General features: G+C 46.0%; 1 protein-coding gene across 2 annotated transcripts in view; it reads right to left on the bottom strand.

Annotated features, from left to right (window-relative positions):
- Hs3st3b1 (heparan sulfate-glucosamine 3-sulfotransferase 3B1) overlaps positions 1 to 19,075 on the bottom strand; it is a 41,649-nt gene extending 22,574 nt beyond the window's left edge. Inside the window, exon 1 of one of the 2 annotated variants that reach the window (XM_033762777.1) lies at positions 18,551 to 19,075. In XM_033762777.1, the coding sequence (XP_033618668.1) occupies positions 18,551 to 18,990 (440 nt within the window). In that variant the 5' untranslated portion in view covers positions 18,991 to 19,075. The other variant, XM_033762778.1, reaches the window with a different exon arrangement.
- Between the last annotated feature and the right edge of the window lie 313 nt (positions 19,076 to 19,388).

Raw genomic sequence — 19,388 nt, forward strand, 5'->3', positions numbered from 1 at the left:
CACCTTCCCTACACCTTTAGCTCCTTTCCTCCCATTTCTAAATGTCAGTAATCTTATTAGAATCTTATGCATTGTTGCAGAATATTCACACCAGGGAAACTATTTGGTATTTACACATGTGGGACTTATTTATTTCACTTAGGAGTATATCTTCAATATGTATCCATTTTCCTATGAATGAATCTATTCTCTCGCTCTTTATGGCTGAGTAATATTCCATTTTATAGAAAAACCACAACTTCTTTATCCAGTTTCCAACGGATGGGCAAATAGGTTGTTTCCAAGATTTAGCAGGCTCCCAAATTGTAAACTGTGAGCCTCCTGCTTAGCTCAGTTCTCTGCAGTTCTAAGAATCTCCACCATCAAAATGCTCAAATATGGTAATCACTCTGGTATCTGACCCATCCATAATCACCCAGCCCCTCTCTAAAGAGTTTGTTCTTTGTCACCAGGAAGCTGATATTTGGGCAGCATTTGTATGAGACAAGTAGGATGCCTGAAAATCAAGAAGGAAAAGGTTCGGAGTTTTGCTTGTTTGGAAACAGGGTCCTGCTATGTAGTTAGGCTGGTCCTGAATTCACGACATAGCCCACTTTGGCCTCTAACCCAAGGCAATCTTCCTGCCTGAGCCTCCCAAGTGCTAGAACTTAGGGTTTGTGACACCATGCCTGGCTTAAAAGGTTTGGTTTTAAAGTAACATTTTTAAGAATTACATGGGCTATAAGTTATAATGAAATGAAAAGTATCCTTACAGAAAGAGTACTTTATATATACATAGATGACAGCACCTTACACAGATATAGATAAGAACATGTTAGAGATACTGTGTGTGTACAGTCATGTCACAGAAGGACATCTCAGTCAATTATGGACTATACATGCAACAGTGGTTCCATTCAGCCTAGGCATGCAGTAGGCGACCCAACCTAAGTTTGCGTAAGTATATTCTGTCTAAAATGTTCGCACAACAACAAAATTGCCTAGCAGTGCATTCCTGGGAACGTATCCCCATCGTTAAATGGCAGGTGGCTCTGCACATGTATGCATCTATACCCCTATGTAAGAAGTAGAAGCTAAGCCTCCGGCTGGCTCTTTCCACTTCTGCCCTTACGGTTTCATTGCAGAAGTTCCCCTTTCGCCCAGCACTACTCCAATCGACTATCACGAAACCCAACACAGTCAGGGATTCTTCAGCTGCAGGCCTCCCCTCTGGCCAACTCCTATCTGTACTGCAGGTTTTTGCCTTTTCTTTTTTTTTTTTTCCTAGTGTTCTACAGAAGAAAAATAGCCCTTGCTCCAAATCCCAGGACCAGTATTTCAGGCCAGAATTGCTCAACGCAGCTCACCCAAAGGCTCTGCTAGTGAAGCAAACCCAGCTGGAATAAAGTAAAGAACAGGAATTTCACCTCTTGCTTTCCAGTCAGGAGGCAGAGGAACTGACCTGAAGTTATCTATGCCCTGGGCTCTCCTTCTCTTTAAACAAACTCAGGGGGTATAAGGAAAAGAGAACCAGGGTGTGTAAATGCTTAGAGGCCAGAAGTCACAGCTCGGTTCATCTTTAGGGAAGGGAGACCCACAAAGCTGTACCAGGCTGAACAAGCCTCTCAGACCAGAGAACAAACAGGCTAATAAATTAGTCCTGCTAAGCCTCTGAGCAGAGGATCAAGAATCAGCCCAATAGACTGTCTTCTCTTCTAGCTCATTAACTATTTCAGATTACCATCATATGGGGAGTGGCCTCTCAGCTGGAAATTAAATTAGCTTAGCTATAAACCAAACATGTGTCTGCCAAGCCAGCCACCCTGAGGAAAAACTATCACCAAATGCTGTCTCCAGTTCCATCCTCCTGTCCCCAAGCTGGCCCCTCCTTTGCAGTTTCTCTTCTGAACAACAGTGACAGGGGCTGGCGGTGTTGTTCTTACTTTGTGGTCAGATGAAAGCACAGTAAACTGAGGTTGCTCCTGTTAAATAATTAAAGAGGTGGCTTCTTAAGAGACAGTGGCCCAAAATGTAGCATTCATTAGGGGGGAAAAAAAAAGGCAGTAAAAATGTTCAGATTAGGAAGGTGAAAACAGGGATAGAGGAGACAGAAAGAATGAGAAAGCAGGGTGAGGGAGTATAAATGCACATGTCTGCCCACCCAACTGACCCTGCAAATGCAGAGTGATAAGCTCAATAAGAAGGGCAGCAGGCACTAACTGCACACTCGGAACAGGTGGCTGCCTGCTAAGCCACCTCGTAATTACCAGGTTGGGCTCTTTGACTCTGGCAGCCTGGCTGTCTTCAGCCTCTAAGCACAAACAGCGGGCTGTTCCTGTTATAGGTCCTAAGCACTGAGAAGTGGAATTTCTAATTACATGGCTTTCCCTTAATGAAAGGCTCCATCCAGACAAGCAAAAAGTAACTAGCTTCGAGGACATGGATTCTGTGACACATCTGAAAGGTTCTCCAACGCTGGCCTTTTCTTCTGAGCGGCATCTTTTCTGATCACCAACAAAAGCAATTCCTGTTTAACGCTATTCAGCAGCATCTGGTAATTCCCACTTCCAGGTTGAAATACTCTGAGGAACCAAAGAGCAGGGCAGCCTGTCCCTCTGAAGTCATGAGGTTATTAAGGCGGACTCACAGAGGACCCCAATCCCCCTCATGCTCTCCTACCTTGCGCTCCGCTCCTCTCTGCTGGTCCTTTACTGCATCTGCCATACTGTTTCCATGGAAACCTCTCTGAGTCTTTCACTAGTATGTGGATCTTCTGCCACGAAGGTCTCCTTCCCCACGTGGTCTGCACATGGACTCCCACTCATCTACCCAAACCTCACTCTAGAATCACCTCTCTGAAGACTTCCCAGCTTACATCCTCCCCTACCTAGACAGCTTCAGTCACTCCTTCCTCCATAGTATTTCTGTGCCTTGAACACTGTTCTGTTTTTTGTGCATTCCATGTCATTCCATAGCGAGCCATTGCACCCCCTGCCTGGACTCTCACTTTTCCATCTCTAGAAAGTAGTCAAGGTTTTTCTAAACTGCAGAATAAGCCCCATCCCTCCCATTCACAAAGCCAGCCAGTAGTGTCTCACACTTAAATTCTTTCTGCATCCTCCCTAGCCCATCTTTGACCTGTTCAGCTGTGGTCACGGGGCCTTTCTTTTGGCACACAGTCCCACCACTGGACACCCAATATTCTCTAGGGTCACCCAAGTATCTGCTCAGTGTCACTTCTTTAAAAAGGTCTTTCTGGTAGTGGTGCACACCTGTAATGCCAGTACCCTAGGAGGCTAAGGCAGGAGTATCTTCAGTGCAACCTGTTACATTTATATCTGGATGTCCCCCTGAAGCCTCATGAGCTCAAACGTGGTACTTTTGGAAGGTCACATTAGATTAGGGATTTGCAAACCAAACTGTTTGCAACAGAAGCATTCGTGAACTGAGGAAGTACTATAAATCTTTGAGTCCCCAGAACCTGGCTCACAAAGTAAATGCTCAATAAATTACTAAAGTTAATATGAGACTATAAGAAACAAAACTAAAATCACTGGACACTCAACTACAGAGAAACAAAGAACTAACTGAAATCAATATGATTCCTTCTGTCCTCCTAAGGCCCACTGCCAGTTTCTAAGTGTGTACAATCATCAGTGACAGGGTACCTGTCCCCTCAGTATTACATGTAAAGAGAAGCCCAAAGATTCTGTGGTTGTAGTGAAACAGCACCAAATCCAAATCAGAAAGTAACTGACAGGCAAGCAGTGGCTGGAAAATTCTTTATGAAGGTCACGTGCTAAACAGGCATGGTGGTGGGAGGGAGCAGGCAACGCTTGGTTCTACCTAGCTGCCGATATTGACTGGTGCGATCATTTGGATGTTACCTGTACCTGCAGTCACTTTGGGGTTATCTCTATCTGAAGCTCAGGCTTCTGCTGTCTGCTGGCACCATCCCTCCTCCACCCCTGAGCTTTTGCGGCCTGCTCTCCATTGCTAGATCTGGAGGCTGAACAACCACAAACACTGCCACCGCTGGTGACAAGCTCCTGCATCCCCCATCCCTCCAGCCACATCCCCCAGAAGAAACCATCTGGGTGAAACGAGGTGGCTTTCAGAATGAATGAAAGTGTAAGTCTCAAGGAAGCTGGTTCATCCACTGGCTGGCAAATGCTTTTTTTCACAGAACATAAAATAGTCAGGGGCTGTTTCCAGCTGTAACTAGGAGAAACCCTAATTCTAAAAAATAACTGTGAATGACTGAGCATTCACTCAGAGAAGAAAGACTGAAAGGAGATTGGGCCAAGAGAGTTGCTGCCAGCTTGTATTTACTGAGCAGTGCACTCTTGAGTCCACTGCTCAGCCTCTTCTGTCAGCCTCATTGAAACTACAATAGCCCTGATCAATAACTGCTATCATTTCTATACACTTCCATTGAGTTCCTCCACACTGAGTGACAGAAACAGAACTAAGCTATTTTGGGAATGCTGGCGACCAGCAGGCTGATGTGGCTTCTCCAGACCGGCTCAGGAGCAACAGTTCACCCTGGCTTCCTCAGCCTGGCTGGACCAGAAAGCAGGGACTCTTCCTAACTCAGTTGGCAGAGCAGCCCCTCCCTAGCAAGGCCAGGGGTCCGCCCTCTGCACGAGTGGTTAAGGGACAGCAGGAAGCGGGCAGAGCTCAGGCTGCAGCAGGCTGCAGACCATCTGCTTCTCTACACCACTAAGCTGGAGAAGCTGGTCTCCAGGGAGCAGCTGGCTTCTGGAGTGGAGCTGGGTCAGGGAACCACAGCTCTCTGCACCTCAGAACATCAGACCACAGAATACATGCTCTGTAGGACAATCATTCAAGTCACCTAGGGAGAGAAGTGTGTGGATTCTACAGTGAGAAGGAAGGGGACCGAGGATGGATCCATGTCCCTTCTCATGGGCAGCACAGTCTGACAACCTCACTTGTGTGGTCCAGCACGGCTAAATGTTATTCATTTTAGGAAGCCACCTGTGTGATTTCCTGCTTTCTCTGCCTTCAAATATCAAATTATTTCATTTACTTGAAGACACATGTAAAGAATTCAAATGCACAACTCTTATAGAGCTTGTGAGTATCTTTGCTGTGAGTCTCTGCTGGCCTGAAAAACTCCCCACGGCCTGTGGGATGAAGGCCTCTTTCCTAATGTGCTATTCTAGCCTCTCTGCTTCTGGGTGAGCCACCTGGCCCCTTTTTAACTCCAATCCCTAATTTCCTCTCTGTTCTATGCAATTCAGTTCTCTGCCATGCCTCTCTGGGCCTTTTTCACATGGAGCATCCTTGCCTAAATGCATTCATCAGCTTTCTGGGTGATCATCCAGTAATCTCTTACCTGTCCTTCAGAGCACAATTCAAGAGGACCCTCTCCTTTGAGCCCCCTACTCTCTGCCTTCACTGAGTTTCTCACTTCATTCAATTTCTCTCTCCCCATGATACCTTACTAAGATTGTGAGCTTTCTGAGGATTTAAACAATGGTTTAACAGCTTGTTTCCCCAAGTGCTTGCTTATTGCTCAATCCATTTAGGTGTTCAACACTTGTCCAGTGGATAAAATTATGAATGAATGAATGATAGATAGATATCATATTATCCCATCAGTAGTAATCTAGATGTCCTGTTCATGACTGGCAGTAAGGCTGCCTTGTTATTGTCTGATTTTCATAAGGTCCTGCAGAAAAAGAAGATAGGTATTAAATATCCCTTTAAAAGGTGCGTAACTTTAGAGGTAGGGAAGAGTGATAAGAATGAAAACCTAGTCAAGTACATGCAGACAGGGATCTCATTCTGGTGTGAAACTTCAGCTCCAGACCATGAAGAATGCCCTTGCCAAACACCAGGCTCAAAGAGAGGTGAGGGTATGATCCAAGCTGGAGTTAGAATTTCTCCAAATAGGAAGCACCTATGGTCAGCATATCAGGAGATAGTAAGATCATTGTAGCCAGCTTAGAGTGCTTGGAGGGGAAATCCAGATCCTCCTGTGACTTAAGTTTTATACAAACAAGTAAATCAATCTCCATCTCCCTCAGTTAAAAGGTTCCATTCGTCTTCTTTCCCAGTGACACCAAATCTTAAAGTTTCCTTTGTTTCCGGTGCTCTGTGACTACAGAACACTTTTAAGTGTTCCCCTTGGCTCCAGACACAGTGAACATATTTTTTTTAAGGTATTGGCTTTGTTTTCAGCTCAAGGCTGCCAATGTTTATATGTGGCACTCACATTATTTAATAAAGACTTCAACATCATATCCTGGGTGAACAATCATCTCAGGGCTGGGAGAAAACATACACAGACCACAAGAGTACTCTGTGCCAGGAAAGGTGGAAAAAAGCTTCACCTTTTCCACTGCCATCAAACATCCTGCTCCACAAACACCACCAACACAGAAGAGCACTTGCCTTTGAAAACAGACATAAGCTGCTTGGTGGAAAGCTGAACCTGCAATTAGCCTGCTTACAGAATAACAGCAAGTGGGAGCCTAGGAAAGAAGTTCACAGCAAGACCTGACTTGAAATCTTAATCAGCAAGCCTGTTTTTCCTGGCCTTAGCCACAGCAACTTTCTACTTTGATTTACTGGGACTCCACTTCTCATTCTTTATTCACTCAATTCTGCAGCAATCATTGTGGGGAGGAAGGAGGAGAGGTTGCACTGGGTTGGAGATGACATTCTAGCAAGGAGCTGTGTGGAATATAACTCAAGCAACAGAAAGCAGGCAGCCTGTTCCAAAAGTAAAGGTGGACAAGGAGAGAGCTCAGGATCAAGGGTCAGACTCTTAGAACCGAAAGAAACCTCAGAGACCTGCTCCGGTGACATGCCCCAGATTGGCATCCAGATAAACACAATCCACAGGATAATGGTAGGTATGAATCAAATGTGGATTCTGTACTCAAGGGGAAATGTTAGGGTAAACAACATTAAAGACATTTTTCTTTTTAGCCACTGCACTTCTCAGGGTCTTCAAGATGTTAACATGTAACCACTTTTTCCTATGTGACACCTATTAATCTTTCCAGAACTTTCTGCTCACTGAAAAAAAAAAAAAAAAGTAGGGACAGTGAAAAGAATGAGGACTGTGCTTCTCGCTGTGCAGTCCAAAGATTACCTGCAGACCGACCTCAAGGAGATAAATACAAAACCTGAGAGTAAGTAAGGGTTTAAAAGCTGTTGTATGTAACATGACATTGCTGCAACGCCCACGGCCATGTCCAGTTAGCTCACTGGACACAGCAGAGGATAGTTTGCCAGCTGCAAATTGCATAGCAGGGCCTGTTTGGTGTGTGACTCTGTGGTAGAGTGCTTGCTTAGCATATTGGAAGCCCTGGATTTGATCCTGGCACTGCAAAAATAAATATATGAGAAACACGAGTAGTTTGTCACTGAAAATGATTTCCCAATGGTGATTCTAATTTAAAATGGCATCCAGCTAAGCAGACCTCCCTGCAGCCTCTCCTAGGATCCCTATAAAGATATAAAATGAAAAGTCAGACAGAGAATACCACAATTTACCAAGAATGTCCATGATGAACTGGGTTGGGAAATTTGACTGTGAATTGTGTGTACCTGAAAGAAGTGGGGGTAAGATTCGTAGCTCCCCACTCTGCCTGGTAGCAAATGAATGCAGAAGACCAAGTGTGAGAGAAAGGGAGATGAGGATGACAATGGTAACCACAAGTCTGCCTAAGAAACAAAGGCCTAGGACAGCCCATTCTGTTATAGAAGAAGCAGAAAATCTCCAAATCTGTCGATGCTGGCAATGAATGTACATGATTTTAAACCCCTCTCTCATCATATAGGTTCAACAACAGGCAAAACTAACCTGTGGTGGTAAGGGGTAGGATAGTGTCCTTGGGATATGGGTCATAGCAGCTCTGGAGGTTCTTGAAGAGCTATTTCTTGATCTTGGAACTTGTTAACGTACTTGTATGTTTGCTATGTGAAAATTCATCAGGCTTCATGATTCTGATTTGTAATTTTTCATAGGTATGTGAATACAAATTTGGCTAAACAAATCCATGCACCAGATTGATAGGTAAAATGTCTTAGATTTCCTTAAAATAATATGGAATGGCAGGAAGGAGGCCACGGTCAGGGAAGGGAAGTCAAATGGACAGACAATATTGTTGGAGCAAGGGCTACAGGGATGACAGGCAAGTGACAGGCTGGTGTGTGACTGACATGGACAAAGACAATTATCAGAAGAACAGAGATGCTCTAGAAATAAATATGGGGACTAAAAGAATAAGCAAGGACAAAGAGGAATATTACAATCTTGGAGATACTGTTTTTTGGGTTTTTTTGTTTGTTTGTTTGTTTTGTTTTTTTTTAGTACTGGAGATTGAACTCAGGACTTTGCACTTGAGAGGCAGGCAGCAGCACCACTGAGTTAAATGCCAGGCCCTTGGAGATAGTTTCATGTGGAAAACCATTTGTCTTTTGAGGGGGGGGGGAGTAACAGACGAGGAGGCTTGAATCCGTCCAGAAAGAACATCATATTGAATTTCAGACTAAATGCCAGGCCCTTGGAGATAGTTTCATGTGGAAAACCATTTGTCTTTTGAGGGGGTGGGGGGGGAGTAACAGACGAGGAGGCTTGAATCCGTCCAGAAAGAACATCATATTGAATTTCAGCCATGAACAAAACATCCCAATCATAGACTTTGCAGGGTCTCCTCTAAGCACATGACTTTAGGCAGCCCCTGTGAGCTTTCTTCTTTGCAAGATAAAGGAAATCACATGCAGACAGCACTGTTTAAATTACCTAAGGGTATAGACCTTTTGCCTCTACCTAGCAAGCCCTTCACCATTGAGCCTGAAGTTTCTCCCCTATTGCATCCCACAGTGACTGACACTTCCATCCCTTACCTCCTGAACTATGTGGAAAGCTCCTAGAAAAGTAAAATACAAAAATCACAATATAAAAATTTTACTATGCTTCCTTCTCTTCTTAAAATGATTTTAGAGTTATCAATGATTTGGCATATTTTTTTTTCTTCTAAACCCAGGGCTGAAATTGCATTGAGACATCTTTGAGCCTGCAGATTTTAGTCCACTGACTTAAAACAGGTTGCTCAGGGGTACCTTCAGGCTGCTTGTACTTCTGCAGTGCCTCAAATCCTACCCTGTTCAGCACTTGATAAGAGCAAGTGCTCATATGGGATTGTTTAGGCAATGAAACTACTCCATACGATGCTTTAATAGAGGACATATTCACTCTCACTGTCTAAACCCATAGTATGTACGTCACTATCAGTGAACACCAATGTAAATCACTGACTTTGGGTAATAATGACGTGTCCATATAAGTCCTTCCACTGTAACAAATGTATTGCTCTAGAGGGAAATGTTAGGAGATGAGGAGGCTGTGCTTATAAAAAGGTGGCTAGCATAACGGAAATCTCTGTATTTTACTGGGTTTTGCTGTGAGCTTACACCATTCCAGAAAATAAAGTATTTTTTTTAAATAACCAAGTGCTCAGTAAATCCTTCTTAGAATGAAATAAAAGTAGGTGATTATGAACTATAACAGTGTTGTTCACTGACTACAGAAAAAGACAAAATGGTCACTTTTGGTTTCCTCCATGATTTCAAGCAGTAATAATCACGTCCCTACCTTAGTCTTACCGCCATCCTCCCCCCAATCCACCCCCACACACTCACCCACTTGGGGCTTCTTCAAAAGCTCTTTAGTAGGAACAGGATGTTTACTTCTTTGTGTATCTGTGTTAACTGGCAGCACTAGCATATGCTAAGTGGAGGCTCTGGACCGATCAGACCGGAGGGCACCAGGGACCAGCCAAACAGCACATCAAGCAGAAAGGCTGGAAGGCTGGGCGAAGCTAGGACAAGTTTCCAGCTCAAGAGCTGAGAGGGGGCTGGGAGAAGCTGCTCAGCTGGGGGAAGGCACCAGGAGCAATCTGCTGTCCTCTATTGGTGCATCAGCTCACCAGGAAGCTTGCACTTTAATGGAAGTATGGGACATATCTCTCATTTCTTCAACATCTCTTGCAGCAAGGAGTATCTTAGGTGGGTTTATTGCCTTTCTCATACCCATCATGTATCTATACCCCTAGGGGCGAAGAAAAAGAGAAAAAGGTTGCCTAGTTCCAATCAACAACAGAATGCTCAGCGCCATAGAGTACAGTAAACCCATCCTTAGAGAAGGAAGCTTTAGACGGTTGAGTCCCCTAGGGGAGCAAGCACTACAGGGAGGAACCCTGTCAGAGGCCACTCCAGAAATAAAACCCTTTCCCACCCTACCTGAGACTGGGTGCAGAGAGGTTGCCCAAGGGGAGCCACGCCCTGCCCCTGCTCTGGGGACAGCACTGTCAAAAGGTTCCGAGGTAAAACGTGGATGAGCCGAGTACTGTTCCTGGGGAACTCAGAGGGCAAGGGAGACCTGGAGAATGGGTCTTAGCCCCTTGGTCTTAGTCCAGGTGAGATTCAGGAATCAGAAAGGGGCTTCATGCTCTCCTTTAACAGGGCATATTGTGGAGAGGAAAAGAGACTATTTTCAGTTACCTACTAAGATTGCTCAATCCACTTAGAGGTACCCATTAGAGAAATGCGCAGCTTTCACCAAAAGCAAAGTGAAAGAGGGAGAAGAAAAGTGCTAGCTTGAATCTGATTCAGTTGATTCACTTCCTTAACGGGCAGCCCCTTCTCTTCCCCATCCCCAATTCAGGCTGTAAAGGGACAAAGTGTCCTGCCCTGGCTCTGAACTGCTCATAGCTGCAGGGAAGGTGCTAGACGCCTGTCAGTCCCCCTGCTTAGAGAAGGCAGGCTCCTCCGCTCCAGAAGGCAGGAAAGTTTGTACAGGAGGTTAAGGAAGGTCAACGAGTGTAGAAAGGTGGAAAGTACAACGGACCAGTTGATAACTGACTCAGAAAGCGAAAGTAGCCCAGGACCAAATTCAGCAGTATAGAAGAAAGGAGCACCGACAGCCGACCTGCCTTGCAAGAGCTGGGCTCCCCGCGCTCTGCCCGCCCCCTTTTTGGGCGGGGATTTTTTTCGATTAGGCGGAACTCCACTGGTCTCCCCAGAAGACCCTCCAGCCAATCAGCGTTGGGAAGTGTCGCGCCGGCACCGCCCACCGAGAGCGCGGGCTGCTCAGCCTGGCTCAGCCCAACAGGTGAGGCTTCCCTGGTCACGTGGCCGCGGGCTTCGACTCGAGGGGCGGAGGGCGGCCAGCCCCGCCCCCAGCACAGGAGGCTCTGCCATCTGTCCCCGGGGCTCAGCGATCCTCCGCCCAGATGCAGTGATCCCACGCGACATAAGGCCTCCGCTGGCTGATCCCCGAGGCCCGCCAGCCTCGGGGCCATTTTCTCCGTCTCGGCGGCGCCCGAGCCACCCTTCTTGAAGATGTCCCCGCGAATACCCTGACTGCTGGAAAGACACAGACCCTTAGCCACGCAGAGGGCTGGTCTGGGGCCTTGTTGGACACTTGACCTGGGAAAAAGGGGGCTGCTGTTTCTTGCTACCCCCAGCTCCATTCATTATATAAATCCAGAGAGTGCGTGAAAAAATCTTTCTTCTAACTTCTCTTCCAGGGTTTTCTCTCTCACCCCCCCCCCCCCCCGACAATCTGCTTCTCCCAATCTCACATTGCCCAAAACCATCTTTCAGCATTTTGGGTTCCTAAGCAACTCATAAGCTTACAAGTGTAGCGGTGTTAAGTTGTTAAGTAGCGTGGAGCAAAGAATTGGGAGAAAATAGACTCTGAATCTTACTCCTCAAGTTGCTGGGAACGCACATGGAATCATTCACGTTCTAGTCAAAGGTGTTTAAAGTACTGACCTCTTGACAAAAAAAAATAGTTCATTCTGGACCGAAACACAATCATCTTGATGTTAAACCGGAGTCTTAGTTTTTCATATTTGCCACATTTAGAAGTAAAATATTTTATGCTAATGATATATGAGTGTGATTTTTTTGTTTAACAGTGAGAAATAAAAATTCCTCTCTGGCAAACCTCTAACCACATCTATGCCTATAGATCCACACTCATTTTTTTAAAATGTTTTAATTTTTTGACTGACACATCTTATTTGTACATATTTATGTGATATAATACGATGCTTTGATACTTGTTTGCTTTGGGTTGTGATCAACTCTGGGTAACTAGCACACCCATCACTTTCAACTGTTCTTTATGGTGGGTACATTCAAATTCTTCTAACATTTTAAGATATGTAATGTTTATTGTTAATAATATTCACCCTGCTGTGCCACAGAACACCAGGCTTTTGAAAGGCAAAGACTGCTGTACAACTTTATTTGAACATGTTTCATCCATGACAATGAAGTTAGGCTCTTTTGCGTGAACATAGTAGCTCAGGTTATCTCTAGTGTTTTTTTTTTTTTTTTTTTTGAGTCACAGGAATTGGTAGGAAATATATACTTAAAAGAAGAACAAGATATTGACACATGATAAAGGAAATTAATACCATTCTTATGTATATCCAAAAAGTGCAATGGTGGGTTTGATTCACATTTGAACTATTCTAGCACCCAGCCTTAGCTTCAATGAAAATTATTTATCATGTTACTGAGATCATAATTATTCCTCAAACTTTCAAATCTCATGACAATAAAAAATCTGAACTAAAAACCAATAAGCACTCTAACATCAGTTTTATTTGAGGTTAGTTTTATTTTGGCACAGTGTGAGAGGAATATGAGAGTTCTCACAAGGTAATGTTTTAATATAAGAAAAGTTTCATGGTCTACATAAAATTCATTTTCAAAGATATCAGTATCTCATTTCTTTTTGGTCATGGTAAATGTTTTCATTTGAGGTAAGCAGCATATTGTTCTCATTACCCTTGAAATATGCCACATACTTCGGGAATTCATTTTGCTGAGATTCCTGGGGTACCCTAAAAGCCAAGGACTGAAATTTCTACTAGACTCTGAAATCATCAACCATTTAATTAGAGAAGTAGGACCCTAGTTGGAAACTAACTCTATTCACAGCAAAAGAAATGTTCATTATGCTGTGCCTTTAGAGTGGACATTTTGTGTTTCTGTCAGTCAACTTAATTTCCATGTTCATAGAGTGAGAACATAAAGTATTCAGAAAAGACTGTCAGAGAAAGCATTCGGCAAGCAATCTCAGTCAAATATTTCAATTCTGAAGCTCTAAATAAATGCCACCTCCCTGATTCATAAGACTAGCTGGTGGTTTGGGTTTTTTAAATTCCAGGTGCACTTTTAATTACAAATAACTTTAGTGATTCAGAGTCATTTTATAGAACCAGAAAACTTATGTTCTATGACATGTTTTAAACCAAAGGGCAAATTAGCATACATATTTCAAATGTGGTTTTGTCACACTGATTTTTGAAAATATTGAAAAGTTTTTCTTCAAACAAAATGCAGACAGAAGCTGTGAGAGTTCACTTTGAAATGTCAAACAACATAATGAGCTGGAAAAATATATTTCATAAATACTAGTCTATATTAAATTATAATTTTGCAATAACCAGATCCCATTAAAAAAATCAAAAATATATTCTAGTCAGTATTTAATTCCTAACTGTAGTAGTACATCTTTTAAGAACATTTTTTAAGATCTGGGCTGCAACCTAAATTTTCGAGACATGCCCAATAATAACATATCATTTGGAAGATAATAGTGTAATTTAATTCCAACACTGAATTTTATTTATCTAAAACAAATATATTGCTATTAAGTATTGACTTTTATTAACTCAGAGCATCTGGGAAAACACTTATGATTAGGTTAATTTATGTTATATTTTCTCCTCAACTTGTAAAAGATTAATCAACCATTTTATGGTCTAATTTAGGTGCCTAATTAAAAACAGAGTTCAACACATGCTACACTGTCTTACTAATAAATCTTGACAGCTTTGAAACATGATGGTTTGTACATCAAATTGTTGCATATAAATGTAAATTTCTGGTCTTCACCCAGCAGCTTGGAAGTGAGCTCCATACTTGGTGTAAACTCTAGAGATGAGAGTGCAATTATTTCAAAATGAATTATCCTCAATTAGATCTTATCTTACATTTCCCTCAGCAAAGACAGAAACAGTCTTGGCCATAGGGTTTTAGGGAAAAACTTAGGGAAATGGGGGGGAAATTAGTTTTCACAGCCATTGCTAAATTAAAAATGCAGGGGAAACTGCTTTGTTTAGCTATTGGCTTTCAAGAGAGCATATTCTGCAGTTACTGGGTTTTAGATCTCATTTGGAAGAAATCTGCTTACATTGTTAACTATAATTGTCTCTGGTGAATAAGTACAAGTTAGTTACTCACACTGATTTGAGGACACTCTGTTTTTTAAATGAATAAAATTATTTCAAGGAGTTTTAAAAGTCATTTAACCCTATGGCCTACACATCCCAGCCTTGAACAGGGCCAATGGCAGAGACTAAACCTTCTCCTTAGGACGGACACACTATATGTTTTCTCATACTTGAGGGATATTTTTGTCATTTTAATGGCTCCTTAGATTCTAGCTGTCCTGCACAGAGAAGTAAAAGCCACCATGGTCTTCAATCTAGTTATATACCAGCTTGGGATGTTAGTAAGACTGAACTTCCTTTAAAGTGAGCCATCCACGCTGAGATTCATGGAGACAGGCAGGAAAACTTTCAAACTCTCTTAAAACAACCTACTTTGAACTCATCGCAGATGACCAACATCTTGTTTTGGTCACTTAAGGAAAGAGAGCTCAGCACAGAATGATCTCTGGAGCAGGGCTGCCCGGTTTGATGTATTAGCTTAAACACTTTCCAGCTGTGAAAGGCTGGACAAGTTGCTTAACCTCTCTGTGCCCAAGTTTCCTCATCTGTAAAAGCACCTACACCACAAGACTGTAATGAGGATTAAATTTGCTGCTAATCCTGTAAAACTTGAAACAGTGCATGGCACACTGGGGAAACAACAAGTGTTAGCTACCGGTATCAAACCCTACACACACACACACACACACACACACACACACACACACACACATTTTCAAATGTTGGCTACAGCATTAAAGTATCAGCTTATTTTGTACAACTAAAAATGGAAAGGGGAGTCAAGATGGGAAAGAGGTTTCTACCACTACTGCTTTGAAAGCATTATTTGTAATAAATACAAATCATACAATATTGGACCAACTTACTCCCTTAAGTGAGATCATTAATATTCATAAAGGTCTACCAAAATTTAAGGCAAATAAAAAAGAGAAACTAAAAACTGCGTATTTAATGTTTGACCATCTGAGGATTAAATTGATATGCCAAGTTTAAATGTCCAGAGTGGATGTCTTCTCCACCTTTGCATTCCTTAAATTCTCCTGAGCTACAGGCCTTTATTTCTCAGAGTCCATCACGCCCAGGAACCAAGAGGTAAAGGTTTCACCAAAGAGCCCCATAAGCCACTCTGTGGGTCCTCGTCAGCACTTGTTAGGTTTGGGAGGCTGACTGGAGAGAGCTGGATAATGAACTGGAAAAGTAAACCCAGAAGAATCTTAATCAGACAAAAGCAAACTCATGTTCCAGAGCAGACGGGCAGCAGGACTCACTCTCCTGGCTGATGGGCTTCAGCCCTGCCCTGCCATCTCCAATGGCTCCATCCTACCAGGACCTTTCCTCACCTAGCTGAAGGTGTCTCACTGGGATGAGTGGAAGGAATCAGTCAAATTCCAAGGAGTCTTGCAAATCATCCAGGCCCTGGACCACTGCTTAGGCCCCTGGCAGGGCTGAGACAACTCATTAAACCTATTAAGGACTTGCTCAGACACAGCCAGACTTCCTGCTCCAACAGATTACCTGGTGACCAGGGGACTCAATCAACCATATCCATAGGTGTTTCTTTCTTTCTTTCCTTCTTAAATGCCATTAGAATGTCTCCTCTTTTAATGTTCTGCTCTTGAAAACTTGTTTTAACCATGATTCTGATTTGCACCCCCTATTAATTATTATGTATACTCTTCTTTAATTGGATGCCTGACCTTATCTCAACGCAGAAGATGCCACAGAGCTCAGCTCTGAAGCATGGATTTTTCGATCAGATAGAATTCCAGCTTGGGCTAAGGATGTACCCTGGACACCACCAGATTTTAGGCAAATTTGTCTGGGTCGAACGTTTCCACGGGGTGTTCAATTTAAAGTTAAAACGGCCACCTTCAAAATAATTGTGCAATTTACACATTTCACTCAGATACCTGGAATATCGTAAATTAAAGTTTCAATTAGGCAGATAGCATTGAAAATTCTTTCTATCTTAAAAATATTCACTGACACTGCGATCTTGCCAAGCAGTGCCAGCGAAGTCCGGGAACGCACTGTTTGGGGCACTTACCAAATTAGCAATTGATTCCTCCCGGGTCACCGCTGCGGGCTTTGCCCCTCTGGCTCCCTACAGTGCTGCCTGTGGGTTTAGAGGACTGACTCCGAAGGCTGAAGAGAGTCCCTCCTCGTGAACCCTGACCAAGCCCACTCGGACAGTCCAGCCGCCCGGCGCTGCGGCTGGCCCGGAGCCGATCCGACCCGAAGCTTCCTAACTGAGCTCCCCGCCGCAGGCGCAGCGCGAAGTTTGCACCGCGGCCTCGTTCCGCGTCCTAGAGTCAACCGAAAGGATCAGGGCAGGTGGAGGGCCATCACCTAAGAGACTGTGTGAATCTTCCTGTGGGGATTTCCAAAACCCGCCCCAGGTGCGCCTAAAACCGCTTGATATGAAGGGTTCAGTTATTTTCCTGCCAGCTCCTCCCAACCGGCCCCAAGCCTGTCTGATCTCACAAAACCCCGAGCCGCCTGGGGCTCTGTCGGGTTCCGCCGGGAAGGGCTCTAGTTGTGGCCTGCCATTAGGGCCCCAGGGTCCTCAACCCAGGAGGAGGGAAGGTAGGGTAGAAGTATCGATAGATACAATCAATGACCACAGATGACAATTAGGGAGACCCCCCGCATCCCAGCCAGGCACCTGACTGCACCGTGCGTTCACCCTTCTCAGTCTTGCTAGAAGCAGCTCATTTCCCCCAATCCCCGAAGATGAGAGCTCTGAGGCTCAGCTCTGAACCCGGACGTGAATCCAGGCGTTGGATTCCACGGCCCGCGAGTTTTTAATCAGCGGCGTCCTGGGAATGGTGAGGAGAGTGGTTTTCACGGCCGGATAAGGCTCCTCAAGATTTGGGCAACTCCGGACAATAATAAAAAGACAGTGCACAGGGAGGGCGAGGCTGGGATGAGAGCGCTTTTAATCTGTCAGGTCAGTCCCTTTTGTATTTTGATTCTCCATCCCATCCGAATTCAGAAAGTTGAGTGGAGATGGGGCCGGGCTCAGTTTGCTTCTCTGCTCTTGTTTTGAGAATTCTCCAGACTCTCTGCAGCTAACTGGGCCTGGAAAAGTGACCGGGGATTTGCGCTGGAGGGGGCTGAAGGTAGTGACCACAAAGGTGAAATGGGGCCAGCGGCTAGGGTCTCGGCAGGCGACCGGGTTTCTAGAGGCAAGAATCTGACACACAACACACACACACACACACACACACACACACACACACACGCCTAACTGCTCACCCCCAAAGACCAGTAGGCCCCAAGGAAGCAGTGGGCAGAGGTCGTGATGGTAATCCCAGTCCCACTGTCCCTTTGGAAGAGAACTCATAACCCGACTTGAGAACAGAATTTCCGAAGCCACGGCCTTGAAGCGGTTCTTATTTCTCAATCAAAAGGCTCATAATATTCTCTGCACCTCGATGCATACGGGCGGGGTGCGGTGGTGCTGAGTTCTTCTCCCAGCACCTAGGCCTGGGAGGCGGAAATGAGCCGGCCTAGCCAGGGGGTGCCAGGAAGCCTTCAAAGCCGCGCGCCGCTGCATCTGACTGCTGCAGTGCGCGCCTTTGCCCGACAGGGACCAGCACCGCTCCACGCTCCGCAACCAGCACAAGCTCCGAGTCCACCCTCCCCAGCTCGCCCTCTCGAACCTGAACGGCTCTTGAGGGAGGCGATCTGAACCCCTTCAGGTTCCAGTGACCCTGGCTGCAACAACAACAACAAAAAAGTTTACAGATTCAGCAGCTTTGGCAGAACGCCGTTGCCCCCACATACATCTGGGGAGTAGAAGCTGTTCTATAAATCCGTCTAGGGAGGAGACTGTGACCTGAGAGGCACAGAACACTCCTCCCAGCGTCCCGGGTTCCAACAGGAGAAATAAAATATGAACAACCCTGGAATGATTCGCACGAGGCATCGCCATGATTAGAGGGCAGTGCGTTTTCCCGGGAGCTGTCTCACCCACTGCCCCGCTTCTTCCAGGCGAGGCCGCCCGATTCATCCGAGCGCACCATGCACCACTGAGCCGCTAGAGCTCCGCGAGAAGTTTGTCTAGGGTGCAGCCAGAGCCTAGCTGGGAGCACCCGAAACCGCGCGGGCGGGATTCCAGGCGCTGCCAGCGCTCCCGCGCAGTCGTTCCTCCGTCCCTCCGCCCTTGGTGGTCCGAAACTATACCTCTGACGCTTCTCCTACACACGCCAAACCTCCCTTCGCACAAGGTCTGGATCGCGGTCAGAGGCCCTGGCCCAGTCGAGGAGACTCACCGGTACCAGGCGAGGCCCTTGTCGTAGCTTCGGTCGAAGAAGTGAGGCTCTGCGCCCACGGCGCGCACGTCGGGGTGCACGCGCAGGAACTCCAGCAGCGCCCGCGTGCCGCCCTTCTTCACTCCAATGATGATGGCCTGCGGCAGCTGCTTACTCCCAGACCCACTAAAGAAGCTGGAGATGGGGCTAGGGGAGTCCGGCGCCTCTGGACTCTGCCCCTCCTGGCTCGAAGCGCCTTCTGCTATCTCCTTGCCCGAAGCCAGTGCCGTGGCTGGCATCGCCCGGAAAGGCAGCCTGTGGGGCGTCCCATTCGGAAGTGTGGCCAGGGCTGGCGGGGCGTGTGCGGTGCGAGACCCGGAGCCCAGCATTAGGAGTCCGGGCGCCGCTGCGCAGGAGCCGGCGCACGAGTACAGGAACATATAGAGCCAGACGCAGAGCATGGCGAAGAGCAGCGCGAGCTTCCTCCTCACCGGCGGCGGGGTCGTCGGCGGCTGCAGCAAGAGCCGACCCGAGACATCGAGGCAGGGCCGGGCGGGGCGTGTGCGGTGCGAGACCCGGAGCCCAGCATTAGGAGTCCGGGCGCCGCTGCGCAGGAGCCGGCGCACGAGTACAGGAACATATAGAGCCAGACGCAGAGCATGGCGAAGAGCAGCGCGAGCTTCCTCCTCACCGGCGGCGGGGTCGTCGGCGGCTGCAGCAAGAGCCGACCCGAGACATCGAGGCAGGGCCGGGGGCCGGCCACCAGGTGGCGGCGGCAGCTGGAGCGACGGCGGCTCTTGACATGTTGCCCAGGAGAAGCCGCAACTGGAACGGAAAGTCGGGCAGACGGTAACTACTG

Source organism: Fukomys damarensis, unplaced genomic scaffold (assembly GCF_012274545.1).
Source record: "Fukomys damarensis isolate Sample0158 unplaced genomic scaffold, DMR_v1.0_HiC HiC_scaffold_13, whole genome shotgun sequence".
In the NCBI taxonomy this organism is placed as follows: domain Eukaryota; kingdom Metazoa; phylum Chordata; class Mammalia; order Rodentia; family Bathyergidae; genus Fukomys; species Fukomys damarensis.